We start from the raw sequence: 22,488 nt of genomic DNA, 5'->3' as shown, positions 1-22,488 counted from the left end.
GGGGAATGTTCAGGATGAAGGTGAGGAGTGTTGAGGATTAAGTTGAGGTAGATTTCAGGGGTTGTAGGTGTTTAGGGTGAAGGTCTCATGTTTGAGGGTTGGAGTGTTTAGGATGAAGGTGAGTTGTGTTTAGGGGGTTGTGTTTAGGGTGAAGGTGATGTGTGTTTGGGGGGGGAATGTTCAGGATGAAGGTGAGGAATGTTGAGGATTAAGCTGAGGTAGATTTTGAGGGTCTGGGTGTTTAGAGTGAAGGTGAGGTATGTTTGGGTGGTGGGGTGTTCAGGCTGAGGGTGATACTGGGTCTGCCGATCGTCACTGTTTTCCTGGGGTCACATTCTGTTCGTCTCTCACAGCCGCTGACTGGCCTCAGGATGGGTAACCCAGGCCGCAGGCTCGCACAAACAGGCGACCCCCCTGATGGAGGGTGGGGCTGGATGGTGTTGGCTGGCTGCTTCGTGGTCACCGGCTTCTCCTACGCTTTCCCCAAGGCCGTCAGTGTCTACTTCAAAGAGCTGATGCACGATTTCCACATCGGCTACAGTGACACCGCCTGGATCTCGTCTATTATCCTCGCCATGCTCTACGGCACAGGTGGGTCATGGAGCCCAGCACTACCCCCGAGCACCCACCCCCACCCTCACCCTCACGCACCAATCCTCACCCTCAACCTCCCCCTCACAGCAACCCTCCCCCTCCCCCACACACCAACCCTCAACCTCCCCCACACACCAACCCTCACCCTCAACCTCCCCCTCACACCAACCCTCAACCTCCCCCTCACACCAACCCTCAACCTCCCCCTCACACCAACCCTCAACCTCCCCCTCACACCAACCCTCAACCTCCCCCTCACACCAACCCTCAACCTCCCCCACATACCAACCCTCACCCTCAACCTCCCCCTCACACCAACCCTCAACCTCCCCCTCACACCAACCCTCAACCTCCCCCTCACAGCAACCCTCAACCTCCCCCTCACACCAACCCTCACCCTCAACCTCCCCCTCACACCAACCCTCAACCTCCCCCTCACACCAACCCTCAACCTCCCCCTCACACCAACCCTCAACCTCCCCCTCACACCAACCCTCAACCTCCCCCACACCAACCCTCAACCTCCCCCTCACACCAACCCTCAACCTCCCCCTCACAGCAACCCTCACCCTCAACCTCCCCCACACACCAACCCTCACCCTCAACCTCCCCCTCACACCAACCCTCAACCTCCCCCTCACACCAACCCTCACCCTCCCCCTCACACCAACCCTCACCCTCAACCTCCCCCTCACAGCAACCCTCACCCTCCCCCTCACACCAACCCTCACCCTCAACCTCCCCCTCACACCAACCCTCACCCTCCCCCTCACACCAACCCTCACCCTCAACCTCCCCCTCACAGCAACCCTCACCCTCCCCCACACACCAACCCTCACCCTCAACCTCCCCCTCACACCAATCCTCACCCTCACAGCAACCCTCACCCTCCCCCACACACCAACCCTCACCCTCAACCTCCCCCTCACACCAACCCTCAACCTCCCCCTCACAGCAACCCTCACCCTCAACCTCCCCCACACACCAACCCTCACCCTCAACCTCCCCCTCACACCAACCCTCACCCTCAACCTCCCCCTCACACCAACCCTCACCCTCAACCTCCCCCACACACCAACCCTCACCCTCAACCTCCCCCACACACCAACCCTCACCCTCAACCTCCCCCTCACACCAACCCTCACCCTCAACCTCCCCCTCACACCAACCCTCACCCTCAACCTCCCCCACACACCAACCCTCACCCTCACCCTCCCCCACACACCAACCCTCACCCTCAACCTCCCCCTCACACCAACCCTCAACCTCCCCCTCACACCAACCCTCAACCTCCCCCTCACACCAACCCTCAACCTCCCCCTCACACCAACCCTCAACCTCCCCCTCACACCAACCCTCAACCTCCCCCTCACACCAACCCTCACCCTCAACCTCCCCCTCACACCAACCCTCACCCTCAACCTCCCCCACACCAACCCTCACCCTCAACCTCCCCCACACCAACCCTCACCCTCAACCTCCCCCTCACACCAACCCTCAACCTCCCCCTCACACCAACCCTCAACCTCCCCCTCACACCAATCCTCACCGTCAGTCCCCACACACCAACCCTCACCTCAACCTCCCCCTCACACTAACCCTCCCCCTCCCCCACACACCAATCCTCACCGTCAGTCCCCACACACCAACCCTCACCTCAACCTCCCCTTCACACCAACCCTCACCCTCAGTCCCCACACACCAACCCTCAACCTCCCCCTCACACCAATCCTCACCGTCAGTCCCCACACACCAACCCTCACCTCAACCTCCCCCTCACACTAACCCTCCCCCTCCCCCACACACCAATCCTCACCGTCAGTCCCCACACACCAACCCTCACCTCAACCTCCCCCACACACCAACCCTCACCCTCAATCCCCACACACCAACCCTCAACCTCCCCCTCACACCAATCCTCACCGTCAGTCCCCACACACCAACCCTCACCTCAACCTCCCCCTCACACTAACCCTCCCCCTCCCCCACACACCAATCCTCACCGTCAGTCCCCACACACCAACCCTCACCTCAACCTCCCCCACACACCAACCCTCACCCTCAATCCCCACACACCAATCCTCACCTTCACCCTCACACACCAACCCTCACAGAGTTCTCTCTCACCCAACCCCTCCCTCACACCAAACCTCAACCCCCACTCCAATCCTCACTTGACCCCATTCTCACACCAATCTTCATCCAACTCTCTCTCTCACCTCCACCCCATCTGCACACCGTCCCTCCCCTACCCGCATCTGCACGCTCATCCCACCCTCACTCTCATCGTCACCCAAGTCCACTTTCATCCCCACCCTCACCCCACACCCAACCACACTTCCCTCCACCAACCCCTCATACTCATCCTCTCCCTCCCTACCACCCACACCCTTGCATCTAGCCTCAACCCCACCCACTTCCTATCCTCATCCTCACCCCAAACCCACATCCATTTCCCCTTACCCCCTCCCTCACTCCCAGCACCCCTACTTTGTCACCCGACCCCCAGAGAGTAAAACTGGTGCAAAGTGATGCTGGATGCTCCCTACCGTGAGGTTATGCAGAGACATGAGGAATTCTGGGAAGGTCTCCTTGGAGCAGGAAAGGTGAAGAGGGTCCAAATTCCTGAAGATCTTGTTAATGTCAATAATGGTGGTGGTTCCAATGACTGTAGTGTCAGTAACCAGACCGATATGAGTTTGAGATACTTAAAATACACGACACGGTTTCCACCTCTAAACCTTCTCACTGCCTCGCAAATGCTCAGACCTGATGAAATCGCGCTGATCTGAACGTCGACTGTTTTGCTCTCCCTGACCCACTCTGTACTCCAGCCATTTCCCATTTGAGTGGGAGAATGAGGTCTCTTTAACCCACCTCTCACCCCACTCTGAAATGTGTCCACCGTGGAGTTGTTACCGATTAAGCCTGGGTTCTCAGTTCCCCGTTAAATCCCGGTGGATTGGTCAGAGTGTCAGGCTTGCTGAAGGTTCCCAGTGGGTGCTCGGACTGTGAGCTGACTCCTCTGATCTCTGTCTCAGGGCCCCTCTGCAGTATCACGGTGAACCGATTCGGCTGCCGGCCGGTGATGCTGGTGGGCGGTTTGCTGGCCTCGTCTGGAATGATCATCGCCTCCTTCTCCATCAACATCACACAGCTCTACCTGTCGGCTGGAGTGCTTACAGGTGGGTGACAGCCCAAAGAAATGCTGTTTGGTACTTGTCCCCACACACCACCAACTGACAGGAGGAATAGTCCCTCTGTGATAGCCATCCACTAAAGCTTGGCTCGTCCCCAAGGGTCTGTCCTGTTACGTATCCCGTAACTGGGTCACTTACCAGCAAAGATAGAGAGGTCCGTTGAAGTCTGATGGTACTATTTTTAACAGTATTTATTGATGAAATACACAAAAATAATATCAGTGCAAACATACAGATAATATATGTCATCAATACTAAATCTAAAAGCGCGGGTATAATAATCATCAATAAGAAATAGCTCTATTGTTGTCTAGGGGATAATGTATTGTCCGATGGAAATATAAAAGTCACTCAAGTTCACTCAAACTGCAGGCTGCAGCCTTTGGTTGGAGTCAAGAGAGAGAGTTTAAACTTGCCCATTCCTTTTATGATGTCAATCCTGCGAGAGTCGGTGGGGGCTGATTGCTCCTTTGTGTTAGCTAAAGCCGTTCTTCCGTGGCAAGACCCAACAATTCCGAGGCAAATGGAAAAGGACGCACGTGGGCTTTCGCTATTACGCTGTTACAGGAGTTCTAGCGTTTCTTCTGGTGCGTCTAAAGGGGCTGTTCCCCAGACCCTCTTTTATCCCCACTCACGGGGTCTCAGATGTCACTCAGGGTGGAATGATGTCATCCCCCCCAACCAGCCCACGGTGCCTGAGGGCTTCCGCGAAGCATAGTACTCAATACACAATTCCGTCTCTAAGAGACAATTCCGTGGCTTTGTATCACTGGGGGCCAGAACATTCCAAATGTCTCTGTCTCATTTCCTGGGTCTCCTGCCCTGACTTAATAGCGATCTTGCGATTCTCAAAAAGGAGTGGGGCACAGGTGTAACAGTCCCAACCAGTCAGCAGCTGCGCGAGTTCAGATCAGAGTGAGCAATTTCAAGTTCCTGGGTGTCAACATCTCTGAGGATCTAACCTGGTCTCAACGTATCAATGCAGCTATAAAGTAGGCAAGACAGTGGCTATATTTCACACAAAGTACACTGCAGATGCTGTGGCCTCACCTACCACCCCACCAGCCTCCAGATCCTGCATATTATCCTCCGCAACTTCCGCCACCTTCAACAGGACCCCACCACTAAGGACATCTTTCCCTGTCTGCTTTTCGCAGGGATCGTTCCCTCCGCGACTGCCTGGTCCACACGTCCCTCCCCACAGATCTCCCACCTGGTACTTATCCCTGCAAGAGTAAGTGCTACACCTGTCCCTACATCTCCTCTCTTACCACCATTCAGGGCCTCAAGCAGTCCTTCCAGGTGAGGCAACACTTCACTTGTGAGTCTGTTGGGGTAATCTATTGCATCCGGTGCTCCCAGTGTGGCCTCCTCTACATCGGTGAGACCCGACTCAGATTGGGGGACCGCTTCGTCAAGCACCTCCACTCCGTCCGCCACAACAGACAGGATCTCCCGGTTGCCACACACTTCAACTCTGCTTCACGTTCCCATTCGGATATGTCCATACATGGCCTCCTCCACTGCCATGATGAGGCCAAACTCGGGTTCGAGGAGCCTGATATACCTCATACACCGTCTGGATAGTCTCCAGCCCCTTGGTATGAACATCGAATTCTCCAACTTCCGGTAATTCCCTCCCTCTCCCTTCCCCCATCCCACTTTCACTCTGCCTCCTCTTCCAGCTGCCTACCACCTCTCTCATGATTCTGCCTTCTTCTACTACCCATAATGCTTTCCCCTTACATTCCTTCTTCACCTTTCCTGCCTATCCCCTCCCTGCTTCCCCTCCCTCACCCCTTGATCTTTCCTCTGATTGGTTTCTCACCTGGCACCTTTCCCCCCTCCCCCCACCTTCCTTATATGGCCCCTGCCCCCTCCTCCTTCAGTCCTGACGAAGGGTCTCGGCCCGAAACGTTGACTGCTCCTTTCAACGGATGCTGCCCGACCTGCTGAGTTCCTCCAGCGTGTTTGTACGTGTTGAAGTGGCTTTATTTCATTAGGAGCTTGCGGGGATTTGGCATGTCACCAAAAACACTTGCAAATTCTGACTGGCCACATCACCATCTAGTATGGGGAGACAGAGCTACTGCACAGCATTGAAACAAGCTGCAGAGAGTTGTAAACTGTCAGCTCCATCATGGGTACTGTCCTCCACTGTACCTAGGACATCTTCAATGAGCAGTGCCTCAGAAAGGCAGTGTCCATCATTAAGGACCCCAACCACCCTCTTCTCATTGCAACCGTCAGGAAGGAGGTACAGAAGCCTGAAGGCACACACTCGATGATTCAGGAACAGTTTCTTCCCTCTGCCATCCGATGTCTGAATGGACATTGAACCCATGAACACTACCTCACTATTTTTTTATTTCTATTTTTTGCACTACTTCTTTAATTAAACTATATATATATATACTGCATTTCATTCTATCATTATGTATTGTATTGTACTGCTGCTGCAAATATAACAGGTTTCATGATTTATGCCAGGGATATTAAACCTGATTCTGAATGTGGTCTTCTTGGGTAGACCTCCCTTCAACATTGTCACCATCTCTTGGCCCTCAGAAGCTGCTGCTGAATGTCACCCTTAACTCTTTTTCCAATCTGCCTTCCCTCCAAGCTCCTGTACTGTCGCTTACCAAGTCTTTTCCCCCTTCCTCACAGCTCCAGTCTGATCTTCAACCAACATGTTCCTCTTCTCTTGGCAGTGCCTTCTTCAAAGTTACAGCCTACGAAGCTTGTGAACATCCCTGCCCCTTGAGCTGATGAATACCACACCCCTCCCCACTCCTCCAACAGCACCAACAGGCAGTATTTCACCTGGCAAAATCACAAAGGGTGTTTTTCAAAGCTAATTGAACATAGAAGGTGTCACAGGAACTGTCTATAGACCTGGTCAGAGTCAGACCTTGAAGAACCTTCTAGAGACTGCAGGGAAGGGACTTGGGACCTTGGCAGAAGACCAGAATGTAGCAGTGTGCAGATCTCGGAGGGAGGTGAAGCTGGAGGTTACAGAGACAGCGAGGGCTGAGGCCAATAAGGGGAATGAAAACACTGGACAAAAGTTTTAACAAGAGGCTATGCTGCGTTTGGTCACGGAGGCTGCAGTTTAACTTGGTGAAGGGAACCAGTGTGCCTAGAGTGAGACAGGTATTGTTGGGGCCTTCAGCAGTGGGGAGAGGCTGAGGGAAAGAGGGAGATGTTTCTGGTATGTGGATGGAAATTCATCACAGGGGTCAAACAGGCCACTGGATCAGGGCCAGGGTCAGGGAATGGAGTCCGGGGAGCCTGTGAGTGCAATTCTGACTATCCGCTCTGGCCTCTCCTGCAGGGCCAGTTTTGGGAAGGTGGGAGAGAACAGGTTCCATCTACAGCCATAGATCACTAAACCAGAAACAGACTGTTCGGCCCATCTAGTCTGTGCCAAACTATTATTTAGCCTCATTCCATTTACCTGCACCTGACCATAACCCTCCATACCTCTCCCATCCATGTACCTATCCAAACTTCTCTTAAATGTTGAAACCAAAATCACATCCGCCACTTCTGCTGGCAGCTCGTTCCACACTCTCATCACCCTCTGAATGAGGATGTTTCCCCTCATGTTCCCCTTAAACATTTCACTCTTAACCCATGACCTCTCATTCTAGTCTCACCAAACCTCTGTCTATGCCCTTCATAATTTTGTATACCTCTTTCAAATCTCCTCTCTTTCTCCTATGCTCTAGGGAATAAAGTCCTAACCTTTTTCAATCTTTCCCCATAATTCAGGTCCTCAAGTTATGGCAACATCCTCTTAAATTTTCTCTGCACTCTTTCAATCTTACTAACATCTTTCCTGTTGGTAGGTAACCAGAACTGCACACAATATTCCAAATTAGGCCTCACCAATGTCTTGTACAACTTCAACGAAACATCCCATCTGTGTTGGCACATGACCAAGTGGTTAAGGCATTGGTCCAGTGATCTGAAGGTAGCTAGTTCGAGCCTTGGCTGAGGCTGCGTGTGTGTCCTTGAGCAAAGCACTTAACCACGCATTGCTCTGCAACGTCACCGGTGCCAAGCTGTATGGGTCCTTGTGCCCTGGACAACATCGGTGGCGTGGAGAGGGGAGACTTGCAGCTTCGGCAACTGCCAGTCTTCCATAAAAAAAACCTTGCCCAGGCTTGCGCCCTGGAAACTTTCCAAGGTGCAAATCCATGGTCTATCAAGACTAATGGAGGCCTACAACATCCCATCTCCTGTACTCGGTACTTCAATTTATGAAGGCCAACATGCCAAAAGCTCTCTTTATGACCCTCTCTACCTGTGAAGCCACTTTGAAGAAATTATGGATCCTTAAGCCCCACCATTCACTCTGTAAGTCCTACCCTGGTTTGTCCTCCCAAAGTGCAACACCTCACATTTGTCTGCATTAAGTTCCATCTGCCATTTTCTATAGAATCCCTGTTTCCTCCCCCACCCCCATACACAGACACACACATCCCCCTCTGAGACAAGATACTTAGGCAAACGAGAAAAGCCCCCATTTAATGGCAAGTTCCCAATGAGGGGCAGAGAGGGGGAGGAATAAGGAGACGGCAAGGAGAGAGAACCAGCAATTTCATTTCCTTCCCCATTCCCACACCAGCCTGTCTGTCCACGGCCAGGGTGAGGCAAAGTGCAGGATAGAGGAAAAACAGCTCATATTCCGCCTGGGTAGTCAGCAACCCAACAGCATGAAACATTGAATTTTCCAATTTCAGGTCAACCACTCCCCCCTGTGTTCCTTCCTCTCTCCACCTGATCCATCCAGGTTCTCCCAAACCCCCACTTCACCCAGTCTCCCATCTTTCTTGATTTTTTTCCCCTTCCCCACCTGATCTTATCTGCCTCTCAGTCCTTCTTTATCTGTCTCCACTGTCACCCGCCAACCTCTGTCTCCCAGCTCCACCACTACCACCCCCCCTTCCACCTGCCCCTTGTTCCCCTATCACCTGCCAGACCCTGGCTCAACCCTCTCCTCCACCCCTCTGTACTGGCCACCTGCCCTCCAACACCTTCAGTCCTGGCGCAGGACCTCAAACCCGAACATCGAGCACGTCTCCACCTCCAGACGCTGCCTGACCCGCCTCCATCAGTCTGGGTGTCGTTCCCGGTTCCAGCATCTGCAGTCCCTTGCGTCTCAGATGATTTGAGGAGACTTGAATGTTTGCGGGCACTGATGCCGGGGTTTCAACCTCATATCTGACAGTTGTTTCTGAATCTTTAGGCTCCTGTACCTGTTCCCCGATGGTAGTAATGAGAAGAGGGTGTATCCTGGAGGCTGAGAGTCCTTCTAGTTCAGTCAAGTCAAGTCACATTTTATTGTCATTTCGACCATAACTGCTGGTACAGTACACAGTAAAAATGAGATGTTTTTCAGGACCATGGTGTTACATAAAACAACACAAAAACTACACTAGACTACAGACCTACCTAGGACTGTGTAAAGTGCACAAAACAGTGCAGGCATTACAATAAATAATAAACAAGACAATAGGTAAGGTGTCAGTCCAGGCTCTGGGTATTGAGGAGTCTGATAGCTTGGGGGAAGAAACTGTTACATAGTCTGGTTGTGAGAGCCCGAATGCTTCGGTGCCTTTCGCCAGATGGCAGGAGGGAGGAGAGTTTGTATGAGGGGTGTGTGGGATCCTTCATAATGCTGTTTGCTTTGTGGATGCAGCATGTGGTGTAATTGTCTGTAACGGTGGGAAGAGAGACCCCGATGATCTTCTCAGCTGACCTCACTATCCGCTGCAGGGTCTTGCAATCCGAGACGGTGCAATTTCCGAACCAGTCAGTGATGCAGCTGCTCAGGACACTCTCAATACAACCCCTGTAGAATGTGATGAGGATGGGGGGGGTTGGGAGATGGACTTTGTCGCCTTCTTAAGGATGTCCTCGAGGGTGGGGAGCATCTTGTCTGCAGTGGAGCTGGCTCTGCTGCCTTCTACTGTCTCTAGCGACCCCACAGCAGGCAGTATGCTCTCCACAGGATGCTGGCAGAAAGTTGCAAGGCTGTGGTGACGTACCAAACCTCCTCAGACTTCTGACAAGTAGAGCTGATGTGGTGAGTCGTTTGCGACTGCATTAATGTGTCGGGGTTTGTGGAGACTGCAGCCGTCTGCAAAGCTTTGAAGGGCACCTGTAGCCCATGTGTATGTGTGGGGATGCCTGTGAAGTGGTGTTGGTTTATGGCGGTGACCTTTCCTTTGCCCCTCCAGGTCTGGGCCTGGCCCTGAACTTCCAGCCCTCCCTCATCATGTTGGGCAGGTACTTCAACAAGCGGAGGCCGCTGGCCAACGGGCTGGCGGCGGCGGGCAGCCCAGTCTTCCTGAGCGCCCTGTCCCCGGTCGGCCAGCTGCTGCAGGACACCTACGGCTGGAGGGGCGCCTTCCTCATCATGGGCGGCCTGCTGCTCAACTGCTGCATGTGCGGAGCCGTCATGCGGCCACTAGAGAGCCTGACGGCGCGGCGTGACGGTCGGCCCGAGGCCAAGGAGATGCTGCCGCCAGAGAAGGGCAAGGGGAAGGCTGAGCAGGCGGGTGCCCAGCAGGGAGAGGGCAAGCAGGGCCGCAAGCTGCTGGACTTCAGTGTGTTCCGGGACCGCGGTTTTGTCATCTACACCGTGGCCAAGTTCATCATGGTGCTGGGCCTCTTCGTGCCGCCCATCATGATCGTCAACTACGCCAAAGACATGGGGGTGGCAGACAGGGACGCCGCCTTCCTGCTCTCCATCATCGGCTTCATCGACATCTTCGCCCGGCCGCTGAGCGGGCTGCTGGCCGGCCTGCCCCTGCTCCGGCCACGCATCGCCTATTTCTTCGGCTTCTCCATGCTCTGCAATGGGCTGACAGACGTGCTGAGTGCCAGAGTGGCCACCTACCCCGGCCTCATCGCCTTCTGTATCTTTTTCGGCGTCTCCTATGGCATGGTGGGCGCCCTGCAGTTCGAGGTGCTCATGGCAATCGTGGGCTCCCACAACTTCCCCAGTGCCATCGGCCTGCTGCTGCTGATCGAGGCCATCGGTGTGCTGATCGGACCCCCGTCCGCAGGTCAGTGCCGCGCACCCCCGCCAGCGGTCCTGAGATACCCCTGACAACTAATACCCATGGAAAATGAATGCTCGGAGACTCGACATCCCAGATAGTAAACACCCAGAGACACCCCACTAATCCAGAGACACTTCAGTGACCCAATATCACCCTAGACAGTCAATGCCCAGAGAACACGCAATCTAGCCAACACTCGGAGGCTCTCCCACGGGCTGCACTTGAATCCGATAGGGGACCAATATTCCTGTGGGCAGATTTATTAGAACTGTTGGGGGCAGTTTAAACTAATATGGTGGGGTGGTGGGAACCAGGATGATAGAGCTGAGGATGAGCCAGCAAGTTGACAAGTAGACCTGTACAAGTAATACATGAAGGAGAAGCCAATGTTTGGGTACAAGTGCAGACAGAGCAAAGAGTTAAATTGTACCACAGAGGCAAAATTCAAAAGGGCGAAGAATGCAAGACAGAAGATGCTGTATTTAAATGTGTTTAGCATTCAGAATAAGGTGGATGAACTCGTGGCACGATTAGAAATTGGTCAGTATGACGTTGAGGGCATCACTGAGTCGTGGCTGAAAGAAGGCCATAGTTGGGAGTCTTTGTATTGAATGGACAGGCAGGAAGGCATAGGCAATGGTGTGGCTCTGGTGGTAAGAGATGGAATTACATCTTTAGAAAGAGGTGAAATAAGGTCAGAGAATGTTGAATCTTTGTGAGTGAAGTTAAAAAATTGCAAGGGTTTAAAAAAAAGCATAATGGGAATCATATATAGGCCACCAAGGAGAAGCTAAGATTTGGGGTTGAGATTGCAAAGAGAGCTGGAAAAGGCATGTGGCAAGGATAATGACACAATTATAATGGGGGACTTCAGTATGCAAGGGGATTGGGACAATCAGGTTGATGTCAGATTGCATGAGAGGGAATTTGTTGAATGCCTAGGAGATGGCTTTTTAGAGCAGCTCGTGCTTGAACCTACTTGGGGAAGTCCTATCTTAGATTGAGTGTTGTGTAATAATCCAGATCTGATTAGGGAGCTTAATGTAAAGGAACCCTTAGGAGGCAGTGATCATAATATGATCTGCATTTTGAGAGGGAGAAGCATAACTTGCATGCATCAGTATTGCAATGGAATAAAGGGAATTACAGAGGCATGAGAGAGGAGCTTGCCCAGGTGGATTGGAGGGGGATACTGGTGGGAATGACGCAGAGCAGAGATGGTTGAAGTTTTTGGGAATAGTTCAGAATGCGCAGGATCGATATGCCCCACCAAGGAAGAAGTTCTCAAATTTTAGGTGAAGGCAACTGTGGCTGACAAAGGAAGTTAAGGACTGCATAAATGCCAAGGAAATGGCATATAAGGTAGCAAAAGTGAGTGGGGAGTTGGATGATTAGGAAACTTCTAAAATCCAACAAAAGGCAACTAAAAAAGCTACAAGAAGGGAAAAGATTAAATATGAAGGCAGACTAGCCAATAATATAAAGCCGGATACCAAGTTTTTGAGTTAAATAAAGGAAAAAAGGGAGGTGAGAGTTGATATTGGACCACTGGAAAATGATGCTGGTGAGTTAGTAATGGGGGACAAAGAAATAGCAGATGAACTTAATGGGCACTTTGCATCTGTCTTCACTGTAGAAGACACTAGCAGCATGAGTGTCAGGGAGCATGGTCCCAGAGGACTGGAAGATTGCAAATGTCAATCCACTCTAAGAAGGGAGGAAGGCAAAAGAAAGGAAATTAAAGTCCAGTTAGCCTGACCTCAGTGGTTGGAGTCCACCATGAAGGTTGAGGTTTCAGGGTACTTGGAGACTAATGATAAGTCAAAGTCAGCATTTGTTTCTGTAAAGGGATATCTTGCCTGACAAATCTGTTAAAAGTTCTTTGAGGAAGTAACAGGCAGGGTGGACAAAAGAGGAGCAGTGGATGTCATTTACTTGGACTTTCAGAAGGCATTTGATAAGGTGCCACACATGAGGCTGCTTAACAAGATGAGGTGTTACAGGAGATATACTGGACAATGGAATGAGTGACAGGGAGGAGGTAGCGAGTGGGAATAAAAGGGGCCTTTTCTGGTTGGCTGCTGGTGTTCCTCAGGGGTCAGTATTGGGACCACTGCTTTTCACATTGTTTGTTAATGAGTTGGATAATGGAATTGATGGCTTTGTGGCAAAATTTGCAGATAATACAAAGATAGGTGGAGGGGGCAGGTAGTGCTGAGGAAGCAATGCGATTGCAGCAGGACTTAGACAAATTGGAAGAATGGGCAAAAATGTAGCAGATGGAATACAGTGTTGGGAAATGTATGATAATGCATCTCGGTAAAAGGAACAATAGTGCAGACTATTATCTAAATGGGGAGAAGGTTTAAACATCAAAGGTGCAGAGGGACTTGGGAATCTTTATGTAAGGCTCCCAGAAGGTTAATTTACAGGTTGAGTCTGTGATAAAGAAGGCAAATGCAATGTTGGCATTTATTTCAAGGGAAATAGAATATAAAGCAAGGAGATAATGCTGAGCCTTTATAAGACACTAGTCAGGCTGCACTTAGAGTATTGTCAACAGTTTTGGGCCCCATATCTCAGAAAGGATGTGTTGTCATTGGAGAGAGTCCAGAGGAGATTCACGAGGATAGTTCCAGCAATGAAAGGGTTAACATATATGGACTGTTTGGCAGCTTTGGGCCTGTACTCACTGGAATTCAGAAGAATTTGGATCTCATTGAAACCTACCAAATGTTGAAAGGACTGGATAGGATAGATGTGGAGAGGATGTTTCCTATGGAGGGGGTATCCAGGACTAGAGGGCACAGCCTCAAAACTGAGGGGCAACCCTTTAGAACGGATGCAAGGAGGATTTTTGTTTCTACCTAGAGAGTAGTGAATCTGTGGAATGCTCTGCCACAGACTGTGGTGGAGACCAAGCCTGTGGGTATATTTAAGGCTGCAGTTGACTGTTTCCTGAAGGGTCAGGGCATCAAAGGATGTGACAAGAAGGCAGGTGTATGGGGTTGAGTGGGATCCGGGATCAGCCATGATGGAATGGCCGATCAGACTCGATGGGCTGAATGGCCTAATTCTGCTCCTATGTCTAATGGACCCACATGCACCAGCCTCTACTCTTCCAGTCCAGATGATGGATCTCGACCCCAAAATGTCAACTGGCCATTTCCCTCCGTAGATGTTGCCTGACCTGCTGAGTTCCTGCAGCAGTTTCCTTTTGCTCCAGATCCCATGATTGTAGTCTCTCACATCTCCAAGCACACAGTGTGCGCGAAGACACACATACGCTGACATCCACGGAGACACACACACACGCACGCACATAGGTATCGGCATACACACGCAGACATGCCCACACTGACACACACGTGTGCAACACATAGATATGCACAACACTAAAATACACACATTAGCACACACAGGCATGTAAATATTGATATGCAGACACCAACACACACAGATACTGACACACACTTGTCTCCCACACACGGACACAAACACTGAAATGCAGATCTCGCACACACATCAACACACGCAACTGACATACACAGGGACACATACCTGTCAGACATTCATACACACACACACACACACACACACACAACGAGGATCCCAGTGATTTTTGGCAGGAGGAGACGAAGGAGAATGTTTCTAAAGTCCGGCTTCTCTGCTTGTCTCTCCGTGTAGGACGCCTGGTCGACACGTTCAAGAGCTATGAGCTCGTCTTCTACATGGCGGGGGCGGAACTCATCCTCTCAGCCTTCATCCTGGTGGGAGCCTTCCGCTTCTGCCTCAAACAGGAGCCGCCCCGCGAGCAGGAGGGGATGACGGAGGAGGAGGGAGTGGTTCTGGGAGAAGTGTCGGTGGGGGCAGGGGGCGCAGGGAGAGAGGAGGGCAGCCCGCCAAGCGGAGGGTCCCGGGACCAGAGGTCAAACGCAGTGAGGGAGAGTGAGAGGGAAGGCCACAATGAAGTCATGGTGGAGGATAGAGCTGAGGCAGGACCCATAGAGGGACAGGAGGAGCAGAAATATGAACAGTTACACAGGGACGAGCAGCCTGAAAACAACGAACCCCAACTCAATTAACCTGAGAACGGTGAACTCCAACTCAATTAGGCTGAGAAGGGCAAACTCCCAATCTACTCCGGCATGCCTCTCCTGTCGCCTCATGTCATCTCCAAACTACAGCCTCAGCAGTCCTTTGTAACCATTCTCTGGTGAACACACAAAGTACCACACACTGCCCTGCTCACTAGGCAACACAATTCACATCTTTGCTCACTAGGCAATACACAATTCTCATCCCTGCTCACTAGTCAACACACAATTCACATCCCTGCTCACTATTCAATACATTACACACCACTCACTCTCGGCTCACTAGTGAACCTGTAACACATGGCACATTGCCCAGCTATGAACATACAAAAAGCTTCTCTCTGCCCTGCTCATTAATGAAGACATGACACACCATTCACTGTCCTGCTCATGAGTGAACACACACCACTCACTGCCCTGATACTGGTGAACACAGAACACTTTGCTCACAGCTTTACCTGCTAGTAAACACCACAGCTCAATGCCCCACTTACTAGTAAACACATAACACACCTCTCACTTCCTGCTCACTAGTGTATACACACACCTCTCACTTCCTGCTCAGTGGTGAATACACAACACACAATTCTCTGCGCCACTAACTGATGAGCACGCAACACTCACTTCACTAGTGTTTACTAGTGTCCACACAAACAACAACTTGCTGTTGAACAGGTGGCACACTGCTTTCTGCCTTGCTCACTAGTAAAAAAGGGAACACATTGTTCACTGCCCTGGTCACTAGTGAGCACTCAACATACCACTCACTGCCCTGGTTACAAGTGAATGCACAACACACCTCTTTGCCATAGAACCACAGAACATTACAGTGCAGTAACAGGCCTTTTGGCTCTTCTTGGCTGTGCCGAACCATTTTTCTGCCTAGTCCCACTGACCTGCACCTGGGCCATATCCGTCCATACACCTCTCATCCATGTACCTGTCCAAGTTTTTCTTAAATGTCAAAAGTGAGCCCGCATTCACCACTTCATCTGGCAGCTCATTCCACACTCCCACCACTCTCTGTGAGAAGAAGCCCTCCCCCCCAATGTTCCCTTTAAACTTTTCCCCCTTCACCCTTAACCCATGTCCTGTTTTTTCTTCCCTAACCTCAGTAGAAAAAGCTGGCTTGCATTCACTCTATCTATACCCATCATAATTTTATATACCTCTATCAAATCACCCCTCGTTCTCCTACACTCCAGGGAATAAAGTCCTAACCTACTCAACCTTTCTCTGTAACTCAGTTTCTCAAGTCCCAGCAACATCCCTGTAAACCTTCTCTGCACTCTTTCAACCTTATTAATATCCTTCCTGTAATTAGGTGACCAAAACTGCACACAATACTACAAATTCGGTCTCATCAATGTCTTATACAACCTCACCATTACGTTCCAACTCTTATACTCAATACTTTGATTTATAAAGGCCGATGTACCAAAAGCTCTCTTTACAACCCTATCTACTTGTAATGCCACTTTTAGGGAATTATGTATCTGTACTCCCAGCTCCCTCTGCTCTACTGCACTCCTCAGTGTCCTACCATTTACCTTGTATGTTCTACCTTGGTTTGACCTTCCGAAGTGCAATACCTCACACTTATCTGCATTAAACTCTATCTGCCATTTTTCTGCCCATTCCTCCAACTGGTCCAAATCCCTCTGCAAGCTTTGAAAAACTTCCTGACTGTCCACTACACCTCCAATCTTTGTATCATCAGCAAATTTGCTGATCCAATTTGCCACATTATCATCCAGATCATTGATATAGATGACAAATAACAATGGACCCAGCACTGATCCCTGTGGCACACCACTAGTCACAGGCCTCCACTCAGAGTAGCAATCCTCCACTACCACTCTCTGGCTTCTCCCATTGAGTCAATGTCTAATCCAATTTACTACCTCTCCATGTATACCTAGCGACTGAATCTTCTTAACTAACCTCCCATGCGGGACCTTGTCAAAGGCCTCACTGAAGTCCACTGCCTTCCCTTCATCCACTTTCCTGGTAACTTCCTCGAAAAACTCTAATAGATTGGTTAAACATGACCTACCACACACAAAGCCATGCTGACTGTTTCTAATAAGTCTATCCAAATACTTGTAGATCCTATCTCTTAGTATTCCTTCCAATAATTTACCTACTACCGATGTCAAACTTACCAGCCTATAATCTCCCGGCTTACTTTTTGAGCCTTTTTTAAACAATGGAACTACATGAGCTATCCTCCAATCCTCCGGCACCTGCCCTAACTCATTTCCTAATAGGAGGTCTAATATTGCATCCTCCCTAGTTGGTACATCTATATATTGATTTAGAAAACTTTCCTGAACACATTTCACAAACTCTAACCCATCAAGACTTTAAACATTAAGGGAGTCCCGGTCAATGTGTGGAAAATTAAAATCCCCTACAATCACAACTTTCTGTCTCCTGCAGTTGTCTGTTATCTCTCTGCAGATTTGCTCCTCCAATTCTCGCTGACTATTGGGTGGTCTATAATACAACCCTATTAATGTGGTCATACCTTTCCTGTTTCTCAGCTCCATTCATATGGCCTCAGTAGACAGGCCCTCTAATCTTTCCTGCCGAAGCACTGTTGTAATATTTTCCCTGACTAGCAAAGCCACCCCCACCCCCCCATCCCTCTGCCTCTATCACATCTGAAACATCGGAACCCTGGAACATTGAGCTGCCAGTTCTGCCCCTCCTGTAGCCAAGTTTCAGTAATGGCTATGATATCATAATTCCATGTGTCAATCCAGGTCCTCAGCTCATCCGTCTTTCCCACAATACTCCTTGCATTGAAATATACACACCTCAGAAGATTATTACCAGCACACACAACCTTACTATTTATGACTTTGCATGAACTACTAACATCATGTATTTTTACCCCCATTCCACTATCTACTCTGGCACTCTGGTTCCCATCCCCCTGCAAATCTAGTTTAAACCCTCCCCAATAACACTAGCAAACCTCCCTGCAAGTATATTGGTCCCCTTGTAGTTCAGGTGTAACCCATCTCTCTTGTACAGGTCCCACCTGCCCCAGAAGAAGTCCCAATGATCTAGAAATCTGAAACCCTGCCCCCTACACCAGTTTCTCAGCCATGTGTTCATCTGCCAGAACATCCTATTCTAACCCTCACTGGCACGTGGCACAGGCAGCAATCCAGAGATTACTACCCTCGAGGTCCTGTTTTTCAACTTCCTACCAAGCTCTCTGTACTCACTCTTCAGGACCTCCTGACTCTTTCTACCTATGTCATTGGTACCACGACATCTGGCTGATCACCCTCCCACTTCAAAATGCTGTGCATGCAATCAGAGACATCCCTGACCCTGGCACCCGGGAGGCAACAAACCATCACACGAGTCTCTGTCATGACCACAGAATCTCCTGTCTGTACCCCTGACTATGGGGCTCCCTGTGGAGTGCCCATTTCACTAGTGAGCACACTACACCACTCATTGCTCCACTCTCTAGAGAACACACATACACCATTCATTGCCTGCTCACTGGTGAATACATAACACACTCACTGCCCTGGTCACAAGTGAGCACAAAACACAGCTCTCTCTGCCCAGTTCACTAGTGAGCACAACACATCACTCACTGCCCTGCTCACTGACGTACACAGTTAGTCCCCAGCGAATTGAAGAAGAGCAGATGGGGGTGTCTGTGGATGTAGTTGTTGGATGGCTTGTGTCCTCCCTGATGCAGAGAATTCTGAAGGAGGACGTTTGCATCCTCTGCTAGTGGTCTGTGGGTGCACAACTTGCAGGGAGAGGTTCAGGGTTTCGGCAATAGATTACTAAGCCGGACTTCACTCACCGTGCCACGGAAAAACAGCGGACTATACTCGTATACACATGGCTGGAGAGGTGGGCCATGGGTAGGGCACTGGGCCAGTTCTGAAAGAGGCGGCCTCTAGCCCAAGAGGCCGTAACCAACCTCTAGACAATGGGCTCAGGAGGATCACAGGAGCAGTGGGTTTGGGAGAGGTAAGTTGCATCAGAAAGAGAAAGAGGAGGATTTTCAGGCTATGTAGATTCACCACATATGGATGTAAATGCAAGAAGTGTACTTACAAACAGTGCAGAGCTGCCCTTCTCATCTCTCACCATTCAGTAAGGTCTAGATACCTGTTCCACCTTTCACCCTCTCACTTGCCAAGAATCATAGAACATAGAAAAATACAGAACAGTATAGACCTTTTGGCCCGCCATGTCGTGCCAACCTTTTAACCTACTCCAAGATCAATCACTCTTCCCTCCCAGAGCCCTCCATATTTATTTCTCCTCTTTTCCATCCAATTCCTCCATAAAAATATGAAAAATCTCTGTGCCCATAAGAGCAGAATTAGGGCATCTGGCCCGTCGAGTCTGCTCCGCTATTTCCTCGCGGCTGATCCACTTTCCCCCTCCTGCCTTCTCCCCGTATCCCTTCATGCCCCGACCAATCAAGAATCTATCAACCCCTCCCTTAAATGTACCCAATGATTCGGCCTCCACAGCCTTCCGTGGCAACAAATGCCACAGATTCACCACTCTCCGGCTAAAGAACTTCTCCTCATCTCCATTCTAATGGACGTCCTTCTATCCTGATGCTGTACTCTGGCCCTAGACTCCCTCACCAGAGGAACCATCCTTTCAACATCTGATAGATCCCCCCTCATTCTTCTGAATTCCAGTGAGTTCAGGCCCAAAACCATAAAACACTCCTCATATGATGAGCCTTTCAATCCTGGAATCATCTTCGTGAACCTCCTTTGAAGCCCCTCCAAAGTCAACACATCCCAAATCTGCTCACAATACTCCAGTGAGGCCTCACCAGTGCCTTAGAAAGTCTCAACATTACAGACTTGCTAGTCCTCTCGAAGTGAATGCTAACATTGCATTTGCCTTCCTCACCACTGATTCAGCCAGCAAATTAACCTTTGGGGAATCCCACACAAGGACTCCCAAGTCCCTTTGCACCTCGGATTTTTAAAAATTTTCTCTCCATTTAGAAAATAGTTTACGCATTTCTACCGAAGTGCATGACCGTACACTTCCCGACACATTCCATCTGCCATTTCTTTGTCCATTCTCCCAATCTAAGTCCTTCTGTAGCCTCTCTGCTTCCTCAGCCCTCTGTCCACTACCTCTTAAAGCTCCAAAAAATCAGAATCCTGAGATTTTTTTAAAACCCTCAATTTACGTGTTAAATGGCCAACTCATTTTGAAACCGTGACGTTGTTTCTGGATGCATCCATCAGAGATAAGTCTCTCCACCTCCCCACCCTGTCAAAAGCCCTCAGTCATGTCACCCCACACTCTGTGTGGCACGATGTTAATGTCATGCCACGTAGAGAAACTCCGTTATACACTCTGTTTCCTGAAGCCTGTTTTCCTCTACGCCACGGGTTCGCAACCTGGGGATCCATGGACCACTTGCTTAATGGTATTGGTCCGTGGCATAAACAAGATTGGGAAGCCCTGCTCTGCACCAACACTGCCTCCTGTACCACGAGCTTTCGTCTTATTTGGAGACACCATGGTAACAGGCCCTTGTTGCCCAATTACACCCATGTGACTAATTAACCACTAACCTGTTTGCCTTCGGTATGCGGGAGGGAACTGGAACATCCCAAGGATATCCGTGTGGTCACGGGGAGAACGTACGAGCACCAGTGGTGGCAAACTGCTGGCATTGGAGAGGGCCCAGAGCCGGTTCACGAGAAAGATTCCAAGAACGAAAGGGTCAGCGTATGAGGAGCGAAGGATGGCCCTGGGCTAGAAGAATGAAGGGTGGGGGGGGGGGGGGGGATTCTCATTGAAATTTATCGAAGTTATTGTATTGACCTGTGTCGCACGCTCAAAGGGCCAAGCGGCGACTTACCTGACTTTCAGAGTACAGTGTCTATGGTCATCAGTGCAAAAGGGAAAGGAGGCAATTTAATACTGAAACTAAACAAACATTTAAAATAAAGTCACAGCTCTGTTCACTGGTAGACGTCCCACAGATACCACGATGATTCCAGGAACGAGAACCTTCAGATCGGTAGATGAGGACTGAGGTTGGAGTTATCCTCCTTGGGACAGCGAAGGTGGCGAGGAGGCGTTTGAAACCACAAAGGTTAGAGACTGGGGTGATAACGAGCTAGTGGCCACTGACAAAGAGCTTGTGCAGACTCGATGGGCTGAATGGCTGCTTTCCATGCTGGGGTACATGATCCACCCCAAGAGGCTGCTCACAAGGGAAGGGATGACCCCACAGCTCAATATAGTGCACCAGGCTGGCTAAAACACTGCTGGATACCCCACTACCCATCTCCCTCTCCCTGTCCTGCTCACTAATAAACTGTGTCCCAGACTGATACCCTTGGCTCTATCAGCCCAAAGGCCTGGTTTCTCTGCACCGCTGGCTGTAGTTGTTGTTGCCCCTCGTCCTCCCTCCTCTCCCCTGCCTTCTCCATTTCACTCTCCCTCCCCCTACTGTATACATCCAGCCCCTTTGACCTACCACATTCCTGCCTTTTCCTTTATCTTCTCTTTATTTCACACTTCCTCCTGATATCTTTCTCTCCTGCCCTCCCCCTCCTTTCCTCTCCTTCTCTGTGAGCCCTTTACTCCTTCCATTAGAACATTGCCAGAGGCAGCATCAGGCCCCACAACCTCCTGGGTCTGCCCCATCACCCAGCATCCCACTCACGTCAGTCCTACAAACCCCCAGATCCCCCCACCTTCCCCTTGTTGTCTGAGGTTTGATCTCGGCTGTGAACACTCTGCAGACAGCCACAGTGGTCAAACTCAGCAGGTCCGGAGGCATCTACGCAGGGGAACAAACAGTCAACTTTCGGGCAAAGACCTTTCATCAGGACAGGAAAGGAAGGGGGCAGAGGGTGATAGGTGGAAGAGGTAACGAGCTCAGGAAGAAGGAATCTGATCAGAGATGATAGTGGAGTAAAGGATAGGAGGGAAACTAGCACGAGTCCTGATGAAGGGTCTCAACCTGAAACACATTTCTCTGCACTCTTCTCTCTCTTACACAACTTTATCACTCTTCTTTCCCCGTCACTCATTCTTTTCCCCAATATCGTTCCCTTTGGCTTTCATGTCCTGTTTCTTTCCCATTCCCTCATTCCCATCCCCACTTTGTTCTCCCATCTTCTCTCTCCTCCCCTTTCCCATTTTCCCTACCCCTTCATCCTTTCCCCTTTTTTTTTTCACAAAAATGACTCCAGGATGGCCCTGGGCCTGTATTCACTAGAGTTCAGAAGAATGAGGGGTGACCTCATTGAAACTATCAAATGGTGGAAGGCCTTGATAAGAGTGGATGTGGAGAGGATGTTTCCTATGGTGAGAGTCTAGGACCAGAGGACACAGCCTCAGAATAGAAGGGCATCCATTTAGAACAGAGAAGAGGAATTTCTTTAGCTGGAGAGTGGTGAATCTATAGTGGAGATCCACAGTGGAGGCCAAGTTTTTATGTATATTTAAGGCAGAGGTTGATAGATTCTTGATTGGTCA

The 22,488-nt window shown here is 50.3% G+C and overlaps 1 protein-coding gene across 1 annotated transcript; it reads left to right on the top strand.

Annotated features, from left to right (window-relative positions):
• Positions 1-371: 371 nt before the first annotated feature.
• slc16a8 (solute carrier family 16 member 8) lies at positions 372-14,955 on the top strand. The gene is made up of 4 exons (XM_059953192.1): positions 372-591; positions 3,636-3,779; positions 10,043-10,873; positions 14,558-14,955. Exons 1-4 carry the CDS (start codon positions 372-374, stop codon positions 14,953-14,955), a joined length of 1,593 nt encoding a protein of 530 aa, XP_059809175.1.
• Positions 14,956-22,488: the final 7,533 nt, after the last annotated feature.

Source organism: Hypanus sabinus, chromosome 29 (assembly GCF_030144855.1).
Source record: "Hypanus sabinus isolate sHypSab1 chromosome 29, sHypSab1.hap1, whole genome shotgun sequence".
NCBI classification, from domain to species: Eukaryota; Metazoa; Chordata; class Chondrichthyes; order Myliobatiformes; family Dasyatidae; genus Hypanus; species Hypanus sabinus.
This window is presented reverse-complemented; position numbering and strand designations above follow the sequence as displayed.